Below are 20,532 nucleotides of genomic sequence, written 5' to 3' on the forward strand. Positions count from 1 at the left end.
TAAGAAAATTTTGCAGATTCATGTTATCTTTAAACCACATCTGGCTGGCTCGGAGTGTTTTGGCATTCAAATATTTTACATATTAGGTAATCATTTGGAATAAAATATTAGCTAATAAATGGCGCTTATATTTTTTATAATGTTTCCAGTTTAAGTGCTATGATGCTTTTTATTATGAAACTCTTTGACCACACAGTTTTAAACCTTTTATTTTGTAAGGCAGACTGTGTGTGATGCTCATAGTTCCAAACAATGACTGCATCGTATCTTTGAAAAGTTTTGGCATGACGTGCTCTGAATTGAATTCCTCCGTCTGCAGATAGAGTTGGGATCTATAATCATTGAAGAACTTGGTGTTTATCTATTAGTTTATTATTATTTGTTTTATTTTTAAGTATTTTTTTTGTTGTTTGTTGAGATGTGTGCTGTCTTTCCATGTTTATTGTTTGTGATTTTTTGTTTTTGTGTTAAATGTCTTTGGCGTTTACCCAGTGCCATTTAACCGGGTTTATGTTTAACCTTTTTTCTACTGTGCTTTTTCAGTAGTTTTTCACATAAGTATTCATGTATTTCTATTTTTTTGTTCATGTTTGGCGTGTTTGCATATCTATTACTCTGCATGCAACATGTGTTGTCTCATACCTTGATTGTCTTTTAGCTCACCTTAGCCGTAGGCTGAAGGTAAGCTATCGGGATCGATAAATGTCCGTCGTCCGTCCACCATAAGTTTGTAAACACTATAGTGGTCACATTTTTTACTAAATTGTCACGAAACTTGGTCTTAATGTATGTCCCAGTAATTTCTTGGACGAGTTCGAATATGAGTCATATGAAATGAAAGACTAAGTCACATGACCCAAAAATAGAAAAATCTTTTTAACACTCCAGAAGATACTTTTTAAGTCCAAATATCCTGGAAATTTGTCGGAAAAGTTGTTTCGATGATTTATAGCTCATATTCGAATATTGATCATCTGGGTTAAAAACTAGGTCACAGAGCCAAAATATGGAAAAGCATTGTTTAACACTCTAGAAGAAACATTTTCAGCCCAAATATCCTGTATATTTGTCAGAAAGGACGTTTCGATTATTTCTAGCTCAAGATCGAATATGGGTTATCTGGGGTAAAAAAACTATGGAAAAACGTTGCTAACACTTAAGAGATAAAAAAAAATCGTCAAAATATCCGGGAAATTTGTCAGAAACGTTGTTTTGTTGATTTCCAGCTCGTGTTCGAATATGGGTCATCTGGGATCTAAAACTAGAGCACAGAGCCCAAATATGGAAAAACCTTGTTAACACTCTAGAGGTTAACATTTTCAGCCCAAATATCCTGGAAATATGTCGGAAAGGTTGTTTCGATGATTTCTAGCTCAAGTTCGAATATAGGTCATCTGGGATCAAAAACTAGGTCACAGAGCCCAAATATGGAAAAACCTTGTTAACACTGTAGAGGTAACATTTTCTGTCCAGATATCCTGGAAATTTGTCAGAAATGTTGTTTTGTTGCTTTCTAGCTCATTTTCGAATATGGGTCATCTTGGCTAAAAAACTAGGTCACATAGCCCAAATATGGAAAAACCTTGTAAACTCTCTTAAGGTAACATTTTAAGCCCAAATATCATGGGATTTTGTCAGAAAGGTTGTTTTGTTGATTTCTAGCTCAAGTTTGAATATGGGTCATCTGGGGTCAAAATCTAGGTCACAGAGCCCAAATATGGAAAAGCCTTGTTTAACACTCTAGAGGAAACATTCTCAGCCCAAATATCCTGTATATTTGTCAGAAAGGTCGTTTCGATGATTTCTAGCTCAAGTTAAAATATGGGTTAACTAGGGTAAAAACTTGGTCAGAGAGCCCAAATATAAAAAAACTGTTAACACTCTAGAGATAACATTTTCAGTCCAAATAACCTGGAAATTTGTCAGAAATGTTGTTTCGATCATTTCTAGCTCAAATTCGAAAATGGGTCATCTAGGGTAATAAAACTAGGTCACAGAGCCCAAATATAGAAAAACCTTGTTAACACTCTAGAGGAAACATTTTCAGCCCAAATATCTTGGACGCTTGTCAGAAATGTTGTTTTGATAATTTTTAAGCCAAGTTCAAATATGGGTCATCTGTTTTTTATTGTTATTTTATTGTTTAAAATCATTGAAGGAACCAACTTCAAACTTTATGAACTTATTCACAGTAAATTATGATATTTTGTGACGAGTTATATAAATCCAACCTAAATATTTCAAGAGTTATTACCCTTTGTATTTTTTTTAAACAAATACATATTTGTTATGTTTTTACACGCCTGTTTAAAAAAAACAAGACATATGATAGTTCCACCTATGGTGTATGGAAGGGCAGACAGGCACCATCCAGTATGTGGTCCGATCAATCACATTTGGACCCTTTGTCCAATTATGACCAAATTTGGTCAGAATGTGTATAACGTAATTAGCAAAATTGCTGTAGCTACCCGAGAGTTCTTTAAATGCTTTAATTATATAAATTACCTAAACTTGCTCTTGTACTATCAATCACTTTTTAAGCATTTGTCCAATCATCACAAAATTTGGTGAGAATGTGAATGTGCATATTACATCAGAGAAACCAAATCCCTGTTATTGCTCTTTAATTATCAACAAGTCTATAACACACAGTTTTACTCAAGTGAGCGATATAGGGCCAACTTGGTTTTTTGTTGTAGGTTTCGTGTGTTCTCAGAAAAAGTCAGCATTGATTCTTAATTAGTTTAGATCCTGGTATTCGTGTATTCTGTTTATCAACCGATTAAAGATATCCGTTGCATACATAATGTGAACTTGGGATGCATGTGTCTTTTTATAGCGTTTTATGTGGAATGCAAGATTATGTAAAGACTATAATGAACATTATGTGAATTTGAGATGCATGGTTAAACCACATTGTTGTGGTGTTATTTTATAGCATTTTATGTGGAATGCAAGATTATGTGAAGACTGTAATGAACATGCATTTACAAATAAGGACATTTAATCACCTAACATATTACAAATAGGTATTTTAAGTTTGATTCCAGTTGAAAAGGAAAAAAAAACAAGCTTATATTATGTTTTTCCGGTTATTTATTTTACATATAGTCAAACTTCGTTATTTCGAACTCTGTTTTATCGATGTTCTGGCTATGTCGAACTTTTGTCGAATGTGTTTGGTACTTTGTGTACTTCAGTTATATCGAATGCTCGTTATCTCGGAAGTATTTCCCGAGGTTCCAACGACTTCGACGGGTTTTGCCTGTTTGCATTTTAAGTTATCTGTCAGAAATATGATATTTACGTTTGAGTAAATTAAATAAAAACAAAATGTCTTCCTTTGTTATCAAAATGACAATACGTTCACATCGATAAATTAGAAGCTCCAAGGATGGCGGTGTCATAAGCTCTGAGAAACCTGCAGCCACACCTCTGTCCCCGTATTTTGGAAATACACTGACCTGTGCATTGGGCTATTATCATTTTAGACTTTCTTAAGTAACCTCGGGAAGGTGACACTAGACCTGATAACTGCTCCAATGGCGTATATATTAATGGAAACGACAAGTTAATCACTCAGAAAATACGTCATTTTTTCCGCAACGTAACAAATCAAAGTTAAAAGCGCATTTACTTGTAAGTCAATACCAAATTTATTTTCGTTGAGCTTTTGTCTAAGACATGAACACCAAAACTCTTAAAAAATGAAATGATCCAAAAATATGAGCCCTTATGTTGAACCTTTAATCTAAAATAAAAAAAATAGCCTTGTTGTTTCAAACAGCACAACACAAATTTAAAACTTGAAAAAATAAAAAAGGGGATCAGGCATTAAACAAATATAAAATTTTAGGGTCGGGTGCTTTAATTGTTGATTTTCTCTGCAGTTTCTAACGTACTATTGATATTCTGTCTTTGGAGGATTTAAGGTAACTAGCCACTAGTTGCCCCATAGGTTGATTTGTTCAAGACCATCTTCAATGTATTATCAGCTTGAATAAGATTATCGACAACAATTTATAATGTCTAGTCTTCAGCATCTTTTATTGTATTTCGTCGACGATATCGTTTATATATACGAGAAATAGCAAAGGACCTTAAATTAATTTTTGAGAACCCCTCGAACTAACGGGAAAGCTTCCGAGAAGGACAACGCATTGATTTCGATTATATCAATTGTTTTAAAACGATGAGAGAAGACGCCCTTTTATACCACTTCTTAGTAGTTGAAATAAAAGACCACGATGTAAGGCTCTTTCAAATGCTTTGGAGGTGTCACAGAGTACAGCACTGACTTCTTTTTGTTCAACGAGGGCTGGGCAGAAAAAAAATGATACACGGGCACCAGTTATTGACAGTCGAATCTTTGGGGACAAACCCAGATTGGAGACAAGTTAAAACATTTTTTTGAACGAAAACATGTTTATGAATAATACGTTCAAAGTCGAGTCACTTCAAGAGAATATATATGTTATTAGTGAACGAACTGCAGTTTGCTGTGCTGGAAGGAAGGTGATCTGTACAATCGAGCCTGCTTTGTGATTAGAAGAAGTGTTTAAAATGTTGGCTTTGTCTAAGGTAATATAACTGATTGTTGTGTGTGAGTGGCGAACTGCTGCGTGCTGACTTTGGTGCAGTGTTGATAAAAAATCTGAGGAGTGGTTTGATGGATCACGTAGTGCTTCTGCAAATTTGTTTAAATGATTTTGATTTGCTGACCATATACATGTGTTAGTTTGACTTTGTTTGCGCTTGTAGGTGGAGTAGTCTGAAAGGGTGTTTGTGGTGTTTGCTAGTTTGAAATCACTCTTTCGAATCGACTTACGGGTTTTATTATGGAACCAAGGAGAAGCTGATGTTCGAAATGTTACATTTTTGTAAGGTATGCATTCATAAAACACCAATATAAAATGGTCTGTAAAATTTGACGTGTACACATCTGTATTAGGATCAATATATGAATCCCAGTCAAAATTGGCAATAAGAGCACACAGGCGATCATAATAACCTTTTGAGTATTTCAAAATGAATCTGTTAAAAGCAGGATTTGTTACGTTATTGTACTTAAAAACAGTAAATGGGACAATAGTAGCGACATAATTGTTCTGACGATGCTTCACCTATGCCAGAAAAGGAAATGATACCAAAACTATAAAAAATGTTATTGGTAATATTCTGGGAAGTGAGTACCAACTTCAATCAGTTGTGACAATCCATATCGGGTATACATATTTTCAATCTTGTATTTTGAAAGTTGATTGAAACAATGGAAATTAAGATCACCAGTATCGAATCTGTTCTACGATCTGTTATACCTGTGTCTACTGCGAGATCTATTGAATCATTAATACTAAAAAACACCGCTTTCTAGCATTTGCAAGACGATAGGAAGACCCCAGTAGTTGATGGTTCTGCGTTACAATAACTTAGTGTCAGATCTTTCGTGTGTCCATGCCGACAATTTACGGCCCCTCTAATCCCCGCTGTGTACACAATTGACCCTAATAAATTATTTAACAGTTGTTGTGATAGTTGCAAACTGTTACCAAAGGACCCTAATTTGCAAATAACACTGATGTCAATTAGTGAAGTATTGATAGCGGTACATCTCCTAAAGAATTGTATTGTTTACCAATTAGTGTGTTTTCACCAAACAATGGACGTTAACGAGCTAATAAGTAACGACCGTTACGTGCAATGATTCCTGAATGGGCGTAATTTTTTTGCAATGCTCTCAAGTGATTGGTGCATATCATGGAAAAATGAATATTAATGAGGAAAACAACATTTCAGTATGAAAATATGCAATATTGGCACAGAAATCGATGCGATAGCTATAACATTTGATAAAAAATTTCTGCGTGATGGAGACATATTCACAAAAATGAAAGGTCTCACGAGACAAGTAATACGCTGCTAACAGATGTTGTTTATTATGGTCGGTAAGCAAATGCAGATGCTATTGCAGGACGTTTCGAAGAAAGCGAAGATATGCTCAGAGCTGCCCGCGTTAAGGTCTTTGTCGTGAACCTTTGGTCATGTTTTTTAACGAAGTTCAAGTAAGGCTGTATAGCTTTGTAAAGACGCCAACAGCTGTAAAAGGGCCGGCCTTGTTAATGTGGGGTAGACGTTGACTTGAATGTGCTAAGGAAAATTTGGCCTGTAAAATGGGATGGAGAAAAACCTTTGTATTTAGAATGTTTTTCTGCTTACTTGGTTTCGGGAACCGGGCGAACGTTATTGAAATTTGTCCTCTTGACGAAGCATGTATTGTAGAAGCAAAGGAACTTCTTGCCGATATAGATATAAACTTGACTGCTGTAGAAACAAGACGAACAATGTTTTACTATGCTGCTAGAACTAGAATAGCGCAGTTGACAAAACAGTACCAAAACTGTCTGGACAATTTACGATTATCTTTAAACCTTGCTTTTGTAGGCCATTCGCATGAATTTGGTTTCATTTCAACTTAATTGATAAGTTGAACACTCTGATGCATCGGAAATATCAACTCAAAGACATCATAGAAGGGAAAGCACCGAAAACGAAAGTGCTAATTGATATGACATTATATGAAGAAAGAAAGTGTGCTTTAAGTAAAAGATCGCCTTGCACCAACATGTCAATAACATCAGCATCCGTGCATTTGATGACGACGAAACCATTCCAAATTTCAGGTTAAACTCTCCAGTAGCATGGAACTCAGCATCAAATGTGGCCCTTCATCGACTTTGTTCAGATGAAGACACACACTCATCGGTTGAATTTCTGTTAAAACGTATAAATCATAGAACCTTTCAAGAAACAAGAAATCAGTCAGTAGACTTCGAGCGAGAGAACAACATAGTTTTAATGAAACCCAGAAGAATTTCGTTTTCCGATGAAAGCAATAGTTCAGTCACAATTACGAGGGTGACAGTATTCAAACCGGGCATATCTGATAGTGTTTGCATGGAAAGTATTAGAACTTAACTGGAAAGCCATACAGACCCAAAGAAAATATACTATCTGCAACAAATAAGCAAAAACAAAAACAAAACTTCCAGAAGCAAGACACCATCAATCAAAGTAATGAATCGAAATTGTCTGTTCGATTACCACTAAGTGGCCGCGAGTCAATAGCGATGCGAATTCTTTAACGAAACCTAAATGTTTGGTGTCCTCTGAACATACGGTAACTACACAAAACCACTTACACGGTGGAGATCCACATGTCATAGAAACGTATGGCACTTTTGAAACTTCAGAACTATGCAAGTATATACATGTACTGAAATGGAAGCCCGAACTCCACCTGCCGGCCGTGACAGAGCTGGAAATACACCATATTAAACAAGATAAAGGCCTTCAGGTTCTCAAGAAGGTTATCAGAAAGAGGGACACTCAAGCGCAGAACATTTTAATGTGTACCAGTCGTTCAAAGAATCAGAATTATCTGACAATACGCTTCTCTAGATAGCGATGATATGTTTGGTGATTGACATGATGCATGCGCTGAATCTTACTGAGCCAAAGCTTTACAAGGACATCCACAATGTTTGGTGATTGACACGTTACAAGCGCTGCATCTCATGAGCAGAAGAAAGTGAACAAGAACATCCACAATGTTTGATTGCAATGTTTCAAATCGTATGTTTTGGTTTCATGTGCGTCTTGTTTTCGTGTTCATAGTAGGGTTGGTGATATATCACTCTGCGTGTTTATATTATATTTTCGAAGCTTTCTTAAATATGTTTTAAATGGAAATACAGTTTACATTGGCATTAAACATCTTTCACACAACGTAATCCCTTATCGTATAGGGTATGAATAAATACATAATTTCCACTACCAAACTTGTGGTTATAAAATAATGGCATATGAATAAATTGATTCACATTGTCTATACAAAACTTATCTATGTATAACATTTATGCATTAATAACAACTTTCCAGAATGTGTATGACATCTTTTGACAAATAATTTCACAAATCTTTTTTCCACAATTTAACATTTTTTACATCAAATAATACAGATTAATTAGAAACATTTACTATTTCCATTCAATATACAATTTCTAATCCATTTTATCTTTAAGCTATACATATGACTTGTAACATATACCACCTTCTGGAAAATCTTTTTTAAAATGGTACTTTTAATTTTTGCTTTTCCATTCTACACAAACTGAAGGACTAAATCATTTAACTCTTTAAGAAAATCATTTGTTCGATTTGGTAAACTAATGAAAAGGGGTGTAAATAATGGAAGTAAAATTGACTTACCTACCGTTAGCCTGCCAATTGGTGTGAGTTTCCTTTTTTCCATTACATAATGCTGTTTTTAACTTTTAACAATTTTTCATCAAAGTTTATCTTACCAATTTGATTTAAATCCACATCAAAATGTTACCCAAGTAATTTGAATCTAGTATCGCCCCATGATAGTTTAAATTTTGTTTTTATGGATCGTGATGAGTATTTTAGTGGTCCTATCCAATCTAATTTGGTATTATCATAATTAACTTTAATCTCTGATAATTGTGAAAAATGATACAACAAACCTACCGCCGTATAGCATAAGCATAAGCAATATGTGAGATCTTATATTCCGCACCATCAATAACAATACATTTTACAGTTTCATTGTTTCTTATCATAATTGCCAGAATTTCTGAGCATAAAATAAACAAATATGGAGAAATAGGGTCCCCTTGTCTACATCCTCTCCTATCTTAAACAACTCAGACAGGTGTCCATTTGATTGCATCGCAACTTCAGTATTATACATAAAATATCTTATCCATTTTTTAAACATATCACAAAAAAATCAATAGAATTAAAAGATATGGAGTCAAACGCCTTTTCAAAATCAACATCACTAGGCCAGGATTTTTTTTATCATCGCATGTTTTCATAATATCATACAAAAATCTTGTGTTTTCACTTATATTTCGACCTTTAATGAATCCTGTTTGATCTTTTAAACTTAGGTATCTAAAACATTTTCAATCTGTTGGCTAAACTTCCTGAAAATATCTTGTAAATAACATTTAAAAGAGTAATAGGCTTTCTATTCTCCAAAAACTGTTTAGGCTTACCGTCTTTCGGTATACATTCAATTGTTCCCAATTTGATATTTCTAGAAAATGAATTAGACAAAAAAGCATGATTAATTGCTCTTAAAATTACATTTCCAATATCTTTCCAAAACATTTAATTAAATTTTAATGTAAAACCATCACGACCAGGACTTTTTCATTTTTCATTTGTTTGGCAGTATCTGAAACCTCTTCATATGTTAAAAGTCCCTCTAAAGAGTGTGACTGCTGATTTTTAAGTACATTATAGATGCAATTGTTAAGTACAGTTTGTACATCAAAGTCACATGGTAAATTATCCTTATGGAGATAATTTAAAAAAATATAGGCTTCTTTCAAACTTTCCACTTGTTCCAAAATAAAAGAACCATCTTCTTTTCAAATAAATGATATATGCTTATCAGCAATAGTTCTATTTTTACTAAATTTAAAAAAAGTAGTAGCCTTTTATCCATATTCTATCCAATTTGCCCTAGACCTTATTACAAATCCTTTTAGTTTATTGTTTCTTAATGCACATAGCTCTGTCTCTAAAATAAGTAGTTGATATTTATTAGTATCTAAAAGATTTTTTGTAGTTCTAAAATATCATCTAACAACTTTTCCTATGTCTGTTTCTCTCCTTTGATTTATAACTAGCATATGATATAGTTTTACCTCTAATTTCAATTAAAATAGTTTTTAGAAATAATTCATCATTTATTACAAATTGCATTACTGATCTGTCCATTTTTAATTCAGCATTACAATCATCAACTGGAACAATATATTGTAAAATAATCTCATTAATTTTTCTTTTTACAATGTTTAAATAATCCATTTAAGATAAAAGTGAGGTATTCAATAATTTATTAAAGGCCCTTGCCATGCTAAGCTTTTGAAAAACAAAATTCTAAAACAATAATTGAATGATCAGATTTGTAGCAAATGTCTGTATCACACTTTCTAACATTATTCACCATATTATCTGCGATAAAAAAAATCCAGTCTACCTTGCTGATATGTGTTCAATCTCCTTCATGTATAATTTCTAGTATCATCATATAATTCTCTATATGGATCTAACAAGCCTCTATCTCGCATGATGTTTAACAATCTCTTTCTAGCTTTAACATTGTTATTAATATATTTATAATTCTTGTAGTCCAACTCTTGTTTTAACACTAAATTATAATATCCACAAACTATATACTTATCTACATTATTAAATGTATCTATTTTATCACAAATCATATTAAAGAAATCAGGACAGTCATTGTTTGGTGCATATATATATATTAACTAACAAGAAAACCATATCATTGTGCAAAAATTCAATCATAACAAAATTTCCACTATTATCTTTTACTACATTACAAATTTTCACATCCTAATTTTTCCTAATGAAAAAAGCGGCTCCTTTAGCATTAGATTTTACATTACTAAAAAAACATTCTCCATTCCATTCTGAATATATTGTTGTCTCCTGCTCATTTGTAAAATGTGTTTCCTGAATACAGGCTATAACAACTTTTATTACTTTGAGTAAATTAAGTATATCAAGGCGTGTTTAGACTATCTGCGAATGCGCGCAAGGAGTCTTAAGACCGCGAACTTAAAAGAACTACTTCTATTCATGTCGTTTTAACCCATTGTTTGTCTCAATGCGCTCTATGTTTAGCAGAATGGCGTCGAAACGATAACAATAGATTAGTTGTATTGCAGTACGAGTATTAGTTCTTGCTTGTTCGGCTATTTCCGCGCTGTATTTCTGTATCCCGGCGTTTTATTTTTAGCAGAATATAACTATTTTTAGATCGATATAATTATCAGATTAATGTGGGTCAAAATAATGGAGGCTCTGGTAGGAAGGAAAAATACTGATTTTCACTCTGAGTCTAGCCCTAGATGTTCTAGAAATTATTACCGACCGCAAGTGTCCCATCGTCTGTAGGGATTGTAATTATAGCCTGGTGTGACCCTGAAGCACGCTTATTTATAATGGTGTATTTTTTATATTACTTGTATGAGATAAGAAACAAAAATGATTGTCTGAAAGTCAAAATAGTTGTTGTATCCTAGGTTTCGCGTTGCTAATGCTTCAAATACTATGATTTTCCTGCTATACAATAACAAAAATACTATTCATTCTATGATTTTTGGGCGTATACTTTTCTTCTAAGATGTTTACATTTATTGCGTTTAAAAGCTTTGTTCAGATGTATTCTTGGCATAGTTTTGGACATCAGCTTTCAATTTATTCTAACACACATGCCCTGATACGACAATGTGTAATGCATACGTTTGGTGAAGCAAAGTAGTTCGGATTTAACTTGTAAAACATCCAAAGAGTGCGAAGCATTCATAACAGCACTAGTATTATTTCTACACAGATACTTACATAACACATAAATGACATTTATTTATCAATATAACTTGAAAAACACACAATCATATTTCCATTCTTAGAACAGACAATTTCCGATAATGTAAAAATAGTTTCAACTACATTAACTGACCGATTTTCTAAAAATAGTTTCTACATATATATTAACTGGCCACATGTTTGTCCTCACCGCGGGATCACGACCATCTGATAAGCTCTGCATTTTGATAGGAATTATTGCTAAAGTTGCTCGTAAAAATAAAATCATTTTCCTTAATCAATTAAAACGTGTATTTTCATTAAACTTGCCTAACGTATGATATCTAATCAAAGCACCGAAAACCCTTTAGAAGCGATTGAAAGGGGCATGCATTGTTACTTTATATACATGGGGATACGTCGTTTGAAGTGAAGTAATAAGCTGTGCATTTTGAATTGAATTATTGCTGAAGTTGTTTGAAAAAAAAATCCTTAAACAAAACGTGTATGTTCATAAAAGGAAAAGATATATATGATGAATTGTATTTTCATATCGAATGATATCTAATCAAAGCAAAGTAAAACCTTTGAAACGATTGAAAGGGGCATACATTGTAACAATTAAATACATGGGGATGGGGGATTACGACGATTGAAGTGACATTTACATAAACAAAATGGCACAAGACGCCATAAAATAAATACAGATATGTTTGCTCCCTCGCCCAGTGTGGGCACAAGCGCTCTTGGCCCTCGGCACATTTTCACTTTTATCTATGTGCCCTTCACCTTTCCCATAGTTCAAATAAAATTTGAAACTCTCACATATTTGCCCGCAGAGAGTCTTTCAGCGCCTTGCGCTTTGATTTGATATTGTTAAGCCCGCGGCAATTATTAGAATACACTATTAAATTAGACATCAGTAAATGTTGTGTCTGCTTACCCATTCAGACATCTATAATAAGTGTAACTTCATTTTATGACAATAAACACCACCAACCTTTTCTCTGTAAAAAAACATTCATACATTGCTTTACTTTAATGTAGCAATTTAAGATAGCGAAATGAAGATTATGTTTAATGAATAAGATGACCTTTCACTGTCGTAGATGTCAGCAGAAATATCAAAGATTTAAGTCTTGGTCGTAGTGCAGGCCCGAATAAAGTAATAAATGAGTTCTTGTATTTTGTAAAAGACACATTTTCACCGATTATATCATTTTTGTTCAACAAACTTTTAAAATTAGGTCATTTTCCTGAGTTATGGAGCGATGGGTATTTAGTTCCTATTCATTAAAAAGGGTAGCCTATCGGATGTTAAATTCTTTAGAGGAATTACATTGTTGAGTGTATTAGAGAAATTGTTTAAACGATGTATAAATGAACGTTTGGCAATGTGGGCCGAAACTAATAACATATGTTTAAGCTCAGGCCGGTTTTCGCTCCAAAATGGGAACAACTGACAATATATTTGTCTTACATAATTTGATAAATCAGGTTTTAAATATGAATGAACAGCTGTATTGTTTATTTGTGGATTATTCTAAAGCCTTTGACTTTTTGGTAAGGCCAAATATATGGTTTAAATGATATATATTAGGCCTAAGAGGATACTTGTCTAGTGTTAAAAAAGGCATATATAACAGTGTTAAAACACAAGTTAAACTTCATGGTGAAAATGGTGAAATATTTGAATGTTTTCTCGGTGTCCGGCAAGGGGAGTGTTTAAGCCCTTTTATATTTGCTATGTATTTTAATGACTTAGAAGACGAGTTATTTCTGAATGGAGTCAAAGGTATTGATCTTAACATGGTTAAACTCTTTTTATTGATGTATGCAGATGACATCGTAATTTTTGCAAAGACCAGTGTTAAAATGCAAACTAATCTAAACATTTTAGAAAATTACTGTAGAAGATGGAAGCTTTCTGTAAATAATAATAAGGCTAAAATTGTTGTTTTCAGAAAAGGCGGTAGATTAGCACAAAATATTTATTTTCGTTATGGTGATTCAGAAATTAAAATTGTACCAAAATATTGTTATTTGGGAATTGTGTTTAGGTCTGGAGGCTCCTTTATTGAATGTCTGAAAAGATTGTCAGGACAAGCAAATAAGGCAATTTTTAAAATGAAGAAATACATTCAAAGCTTTGTAACATATCAACTGAACATGTTTTTGATTTATTTGATAAACTAGTGAAGCCTATTTTATTCTATGGATGTGGAGTTTGGGGGGTTTTCCGTGCAAACAACGTAGAAAGAATACACACTATGTTTTGCAAGCATTTACATGTTGTTAAAACTTCTACACAAAACAATTTTATATATGGAGACCTGGGCAGGATTGACTTTTATTCGGTGAGATTAACATTTATATTGAAATATTGTTTTAAGATATTACACTGTAGTGAACGAAATACATAAGTACTCGTATTATATATAAAACAATGTTAATTGAAATTGAAAATAACCTTGGAAAAACAACTGGGCGGTTATGGTGAAAACATGTTATGCACTTTCGGTTTGCAAGACGTTTGGATAGCACAGGGTGTTGGTAACAATAATATATGCCTTAGCTTATTAAAGCGTCGAGTTAAGGATACTTTTATTCAAACTTGGTATAGCAGATTAGAAAACTTAACTAGAGCAACTTTTTATATTTGCTAATTGTGAAATGCAATCATATCTTAACCAAGTCAAGATTCATAAGTATAGAATAGCATTTACAAAATTACGCTCGTCTTCACACCGGCTCGGTATTGAGACTGGTCGATGGAGAAACGTGCCAGGAGAAGAACGGTCATGCGCTACATGTAATAAGTTAGTAGACGACTTATTTGAATGCATATTGTATAATGATATACGATGTAAATATATCAAGCGTTACTATAGAAAAAGACCAAGTATGTTCAAAACTATTCAGTTGTTAAAATCCAACAACGCAAATGTTGTGAGGAAATTACCTGTATTTATCTATTTAATGCTTCTGAAATAAGAACGACACATACCCTAATCCAGGCCAATTAAGGGAGACCTAAATTACTTTAATGCTGGTCGACCAAGATATTTAACCAGTTTTATTGAAATCTTTATTCATTATTAAGGTTTCAAACATTATATTATTATCAGATTGGTATACTGAATTAAGATACAGTTGTTGTCTCTGATTTGTCCATTTGTTTAATAATTTAATTGATTTTATTTGCGAACAGTTCTTTCTGAATTTCGATCATGGGCCAGTTGCTCTTAATTGAATATATATTTACAAGCGGAAGTATTCCCTATAATAGGTATACAAAAGAGATTTTTTTATAGTTCATGTACTTAGAAAATTATATTGAATCATACAGATACAGTTTTTAACATTGTGATATAGATAAACCTATTTATTAACATGCTCCGCCATACATGTATATATAAGCTATCGTATTATGTTAATTTGATCAAGGGTCATATTGGCCTATTTCAAATATGTAGTGTGTTGTGTATTGTTTTTGAATAAACTTTATTCTTCATGTTAAAATATACAACAAAAAGGAACATAAACAGAAAGGCTAATTTAAAAACTCAAGATTTCACTTATTACATAGAACTATTTGTATATTATTGACATAAACATAACTAAGTAACTTTAATGACCTCAATCCAAGCTTAAAGGTCATTATGTATGACAAAAAAACTTATCAACACCTGTTAATAGCAGTAAAAACATTTCTTCATACAATATATTGAATGAAGGATCAAGTATTTAACAATATGGCATTCACTGACCGATCACATGGCAGGATTTACCTGTTGGGGTTGGGTTGTAGTTGCAAAAATATGTTAGTTTTTATCAACGGTAAAAAGTATATATAATTATCAAACAAAGCATTTCTTGCTCACGATATATGAAATTTAATCTTGAAAGTAGTTTTTCACACCAGGGTCTGATAAAAAAGAACCTAAACGCAACATTACATTATTAATGTACTTATTATATATTTAAGTTATATAATTACCTTGGCTACTCGAATTCAGCGGTTCCTTACTTAGTATTTTTTTAATTTGGCCATTCGTTCAATTAAACGTAAAGAGCGCTGCATATTATTCTCCGGTGCTATTTTTTTACCATTTCATTCGGCGGATTGAACAAAAAACATTTCGTGGAATCAAACTTTTGGGTTCTCAATTGTTTTATCGATTTTGAGATAATATAAACGGACACTACTGCGTAATAATATTAGTTTCGTTTTGAAGTTTGCAGTTTTTAAGCAAGCGCTCTGAACGATTTTGACATGAATCTCTGACAGTCAATTTTAAGAATTGTTATGTTAAAAAATGGATAGATATACGAAAACAGGTACTGTTTTAATTACGGTTTTACGTTTAAAGCCAATAGTTGTTGAAATTATTACAACTTTTTGACAATAGTTGAGAAGAGAAAGAAATTTAACAAACATGTTATCATAGACAATTATTACCATTTACATCAACTTAACGACACTTCTGAAGCATAGATTATCGGCGTTATCACGGCGTTATCATGGCATTATCACGGCGTTATCAAGGCGTTATCACGGCATTATCATGGCGTTATCACGGCATCATCACGGCGTTTTGTCCTTAATATGCGAACATGCTACTTTTTAAGAAAGGGACTGCACGATGAATGTTACTTTTACATTTATGGCTTCTCAAGTCTGTCTGTCTTATTGATTACAGTTAGGGAAGAGTTTGGCTTTCGGGTTTAACACATTTATACATGTATCGCTATTTGATAGAATTCTGTAAAAGGACACTACTGCGTAATACAATTAGTTACGTTTTAATGGGAGTTAAATTAAGCCCTAAAAAAGATTTTGGCATGAATCTCTGACAGTCAATTTTAAGAATCAGTTATTGTTATAAATGTCATAGATTTACGATTACAGGTTCAGTTTTGAATACCTTAACATTTAAACACAATGGTTGATGCAGTCATTGCAATTTATTGATAATAGTTGAAATGAGATAAATCGATAATGTATAATTCTTTAAACCTATGCGGCCAAATATATTGATTACGTTAACAATAGATCGCACTAGATATAGATCAACCGGTTTTTAAGAATATATTATAGGTGCATGTATATTTGGATATGTTTATCATTCAATTTAATTTAATGAAAGTTTGGGACATAAGAATATTGTATTTATTGTAATTGTATGTTTATGCTTATTGTAATAAAATCCGGACCACTATTAACATTGCCTCGTTTAAAATAATGCCAAAAGAATGATTTGATTATATGCTTCAAAATGTATCTCCTCAACAAGATTTCTCCTAATCACTTTTATTCTAGTCTTTTGATGTCTTTATTGCAAGGATACCAGATATAAATAAAGTAACTTGTATGTAATATGTTACAGAACACGGCAGTATGATTGTCTCTCAAAACCACGCTATGACGGAAGTTGAAGTTCAATCATTAGATATGTGCAAAGAAGAAATTATTCTACTAATCGACCCTTACTTTGTGTCTGCAACACTTTGTAGAGAATACCCTCAATTTGAACCTGTTCACCAGGTTATCCACGAGTTGGAACTGACAAACGACAGGAAAGACGTCTCAGAAGTTTTAATAAGCCACCTGCCACAACATATTTGCTTAAAGGACTTCGTGTTTATTCTTAAAGAATGTGGCTATACAGCATTGGCTGCAGAACTGTTACGTTCCCGTTTAAAACTGGACGCGGTAAAAACCTTAAAACATATACATAGATCGACATCAGGACAAAGGCCATGGATAAGTAAAATGAATTTCGTTCTGAAAAACAAGGTGGATGATGCAATGTTCACTAATCCTCGGCTTGCTTTACGCCAAATCAGAGACAGGTTTATCCTAAAAATGCAAAATGAAAGTGATGAAGATCGGAGACAATTTCTTGCTGACAAATGTGTAGCAGTTATTGGCGCAGAAATCGATGCGATAGCTATAACATTTGATAAAGGTCTGTGTGAAGGAGCTGTCTTCACCGAAATGAAAAGTCTCACACACGCGACTAGTAATACACTGCTAACAGATGGTGTGTATTTAGGCCGGTTAGCAAATGCAAATGCTATCGCAGGACGTTTCAATGAAAGCACTCACATGATCAAAGCTGCCCTTTGTAATGCATTCTCTATTGGTCCTTGCTTTGAACTTGTGTTTATGATTTATAACGCAGTGCAAGTTATGCTGTATAGCTTTGAAAACTCACCAACAGCTGAAAACAGGCGGGCTCTGTTATTGTTCGGCAACATTGGTCTTCAATATGCTGAACAGGAGATTTCGGAGAGCAAAATGATGTGGAGACGATCTTACGTTTTGAGAATGGTATTCTGCTTGCTTGGTCTCGGGAACAAAGCAAGCGTAATTAAAAATTGTCCTGTTGACGCAACATGCATTGTAGAAGCAAAGACACTTCTTGCCGATATTGAAAAAAACTTGACTGGAATAGAAACAAGAAGAGAAATGTTGTACTATGTTGCTAAAGCTAGATTAGCTGAGTTAACACAGCAGCACCAGGACTGTCTGGATAATTTACGAATATCTCAGAACCTTGCCATTGAAGGCCATTTTGGCGAATTAAGATTCATTTCAGATTATCTTGATAAGGTGAACACGCAAATTCAACGCCCAGATATCATAAAATGGGAAGAACGGGAGAGGGAAGAACTTGGTAATTTGAACTTAGATGAAACAAAAAACTATTCTTTTCTTGGAAGCCAAAGTCTTGAGACTATCAGTATCCGTACATTTGATGATGCTGAAACCATTCCAAAACACAGGTTAAACTCTCAAGTAGCATTGAGTTCAACATCAACCTTGGCTGGCAATAGCGATGCAGACTCTTTCACGAAACCTAAATGTGTGTTTTCCACTGAACATCCGTACCCTATCCAAGAACAATTACATGGCTCATATGAAACCCGAATTCCAGGTGACGGTCGTGAAAGTGCTAGCAATACATCGTGTCAAACAGGTGAAAGGTTATCAAGTTCTCATGAAGGTTATCAAAAAGAGGGAGACACAAGTGTAGAACATTTAAATGTGTACCAGTCGTTTAAAGATTCAGATGAATTTGAAAATATGTCATCTCTGGATAGCGATGATGTGATTTGTGATTGATATGTCACATGCGCTGCGCCATACTGAGTAGGTTTAATACGGTGCCATTTTGAGAAGAAATTCGAATTTGAAGAAAGTGAACAGTCTAAGCCAGTGCACCAACTTTACTTTTAATGCAAGGGTTCATTCCGTGTTTTCAACACTCTATACATCTATTCCACAATCTTTAGTCACAAACAAATTGACTCCTCTTATCGAAAAAACCTTTGCGAGGGTAAAAACTACTATGGCAGTAACTGATAAAAAGCTTTTTTACCAATGATCGCTCAGATAAATATATCTTTTGGACAAGCATAGATGTCATTGAAGTTTTAAATTTTGTACTTTTGTATAATTCTTTTCTAAAATTCGGTAAATGTTTCTATAATCAATCAATTGGCATTCCAATTGGTGCGAATTATGCACTTTTACTTGCAGACCTCTTTTTATATTGCTATGAAAGTGAATATATGTTGAAATTATCTGGAGTCTGAAGATCTCGCTCTTGTTGATAAATTCAACGGCACTTTAAGATATATTGATAATATTCTGAGTTTGGATAATCCTGTGATTACAGAATATATTCAATCGATATACCCTTCACAAATGCAACTTAATAAATCTAATACATCCGATTTAGAAGCATCCTATTTAGATCTGCAACTCGACGTAAAGGACGATATATGGAGTATCAAACTTTATGATGAACGTGATTATTTTAATATTTAAATAATTCATTACCCCTTTTTGATGGAGATGCTCCTAGTTCACCAGCATATGGTGTTTGTATTGCACAGTTACACAAATGCTAGAATATGAACAGAATTCAGCTTCAGATTTTATAAATTAAGGAAAACTTTCTCAAAATTTCTAAATGATCATTATAATCATTATTTCAAAGTACAATAGTAGCCTTAAATCGCTGATTGCTGATAGCATTGCTCATCCTGATGTTTATGGTGATGTTTTAAAGAAAATTATTAAATTTTAATGTTTCCAGCAGGTAGTTGGGCAGATAGACTCAATGAATGACTTGGATTTTATATAAAGGCAATATTTTGAAAAGTTTTTGCCATCTGTTTTTGAAAATGAATTCCTGAAACAAAATATAGGGTTGAATATAGCATCCTTACATAACTAGGCTTTCAGTCTTTCTATTTTAAGAATATTTTGCAGATTCATGTTATCTTTAAACCAACTTTGGCTGTCTCGGAGTGTTTTTGCATTCAAATATTTTACATAGGTAAACATTTGGAAGAATAGATTACCTCATATATGGCGCTTTTATTTTTTATATAAAGTGTTCTTTTATTTATTCCCAGTTTAAATTTAATGATGGTTTATATTATGAAACTCTTTGATCACACATTTTTAAACCTTTTATTTTGTAAGGCAGACTGTGTGTGATGCTCATAGTTTCAAACAATGAATGCATCGTATCTTTGAAAAGTTTTTGCATTAGGTGCTCTGAATTGAATTCCTCCGTTTGCAAATAGAGTTGGAATCTATAATCATTGAAGTACATTTTTTTTATTATTAAGTTTCCTCAAGTTACTGCATACGTTGATAAGATTTACCTTTTTTCTTTAGTTAGGATTTGTTGGGATAAGAGTGAGATTTGTGCACGTAAACTGGTTTAAACCCCAGTAAATTTACATTTTACGGACCTTTCCATGGCGGTACCTAACACTTCTTGATAAACATACTTAGTTTTTCTTATACATAGCATGTATGCACTGTGCTGTTTGTGGGTTTTTGTGCTGTATTTCCATGTTTATTGTTTGTGATTTTTTTTTTTGTGTTCTATGTCTTTGGCGTTTACTCAGTGCCATTAAACCAGGTGTATGTTTAAACTTTTTGCCACTGAGCTTGTTTCAGTAGTTTTTCACATAAGTATTCATGTACTTCTAATTTTCTTGTTCATGTTTGGTTTGTTGACATATCTATTACATATGCAACATGTGTTGTCTCATACCTTGATTGTTTGTTTT

At 33.2% G+C, this 20,532-nt stretch overlaps 1 protein-coding gene across 1 annotated transcript; it reads left to right on the forward strand.

The window, feature by feature from the left end:
* Window positions 1-15,676: 15,676 nt before the first annotated feature.
* On the forward strand, window positions 15,677-19,204 carry LOC128229192 (uncharacterized). The gene is made up of 2 exons (XM_052940932.1): window positions 15,677-15,771; window positions 16,821-19,204. Exons 1-2 carry the CDS (start codon window positions 15,750-15,752, stop codon window positions 18,560-18,562), a joined length of 1,764 nt encoding a protein of 587 aa, XP_052796892.1. The 5' UTR covers window positions 15,677-15,749; the 3' UTR covers window positions 18,563-19,204.
* Window positions 19,205-20,532: the final 1,328 nt, after the last annotated feature.

Source organism: Mya arenaria, chromosome 3 (genome assembly GCF_026914265.1).
Source record: "Mya arenaria isolate MELC-2E11 chromosome 3, ASM2691426v1".
Lineage (NCBI taxonomy): Eukaryota > Metazoa > Mollusca > Bivalvia > Myida > Myidae > Mya > Mya arenaria.

Coding starts and splice junctions, on each gene's coding strand:
- LOC128229192 (XM_052940932.1), top strand. CDS start 15,750: ATGGATAGATATACGAAAACAG. Junction 15,772..16,820: donor GGATAGATATACGAAAACAG/GTACTGTTTTAA, acceptor AATATGTTACAG/AACACGGCAGTATGATTGTC.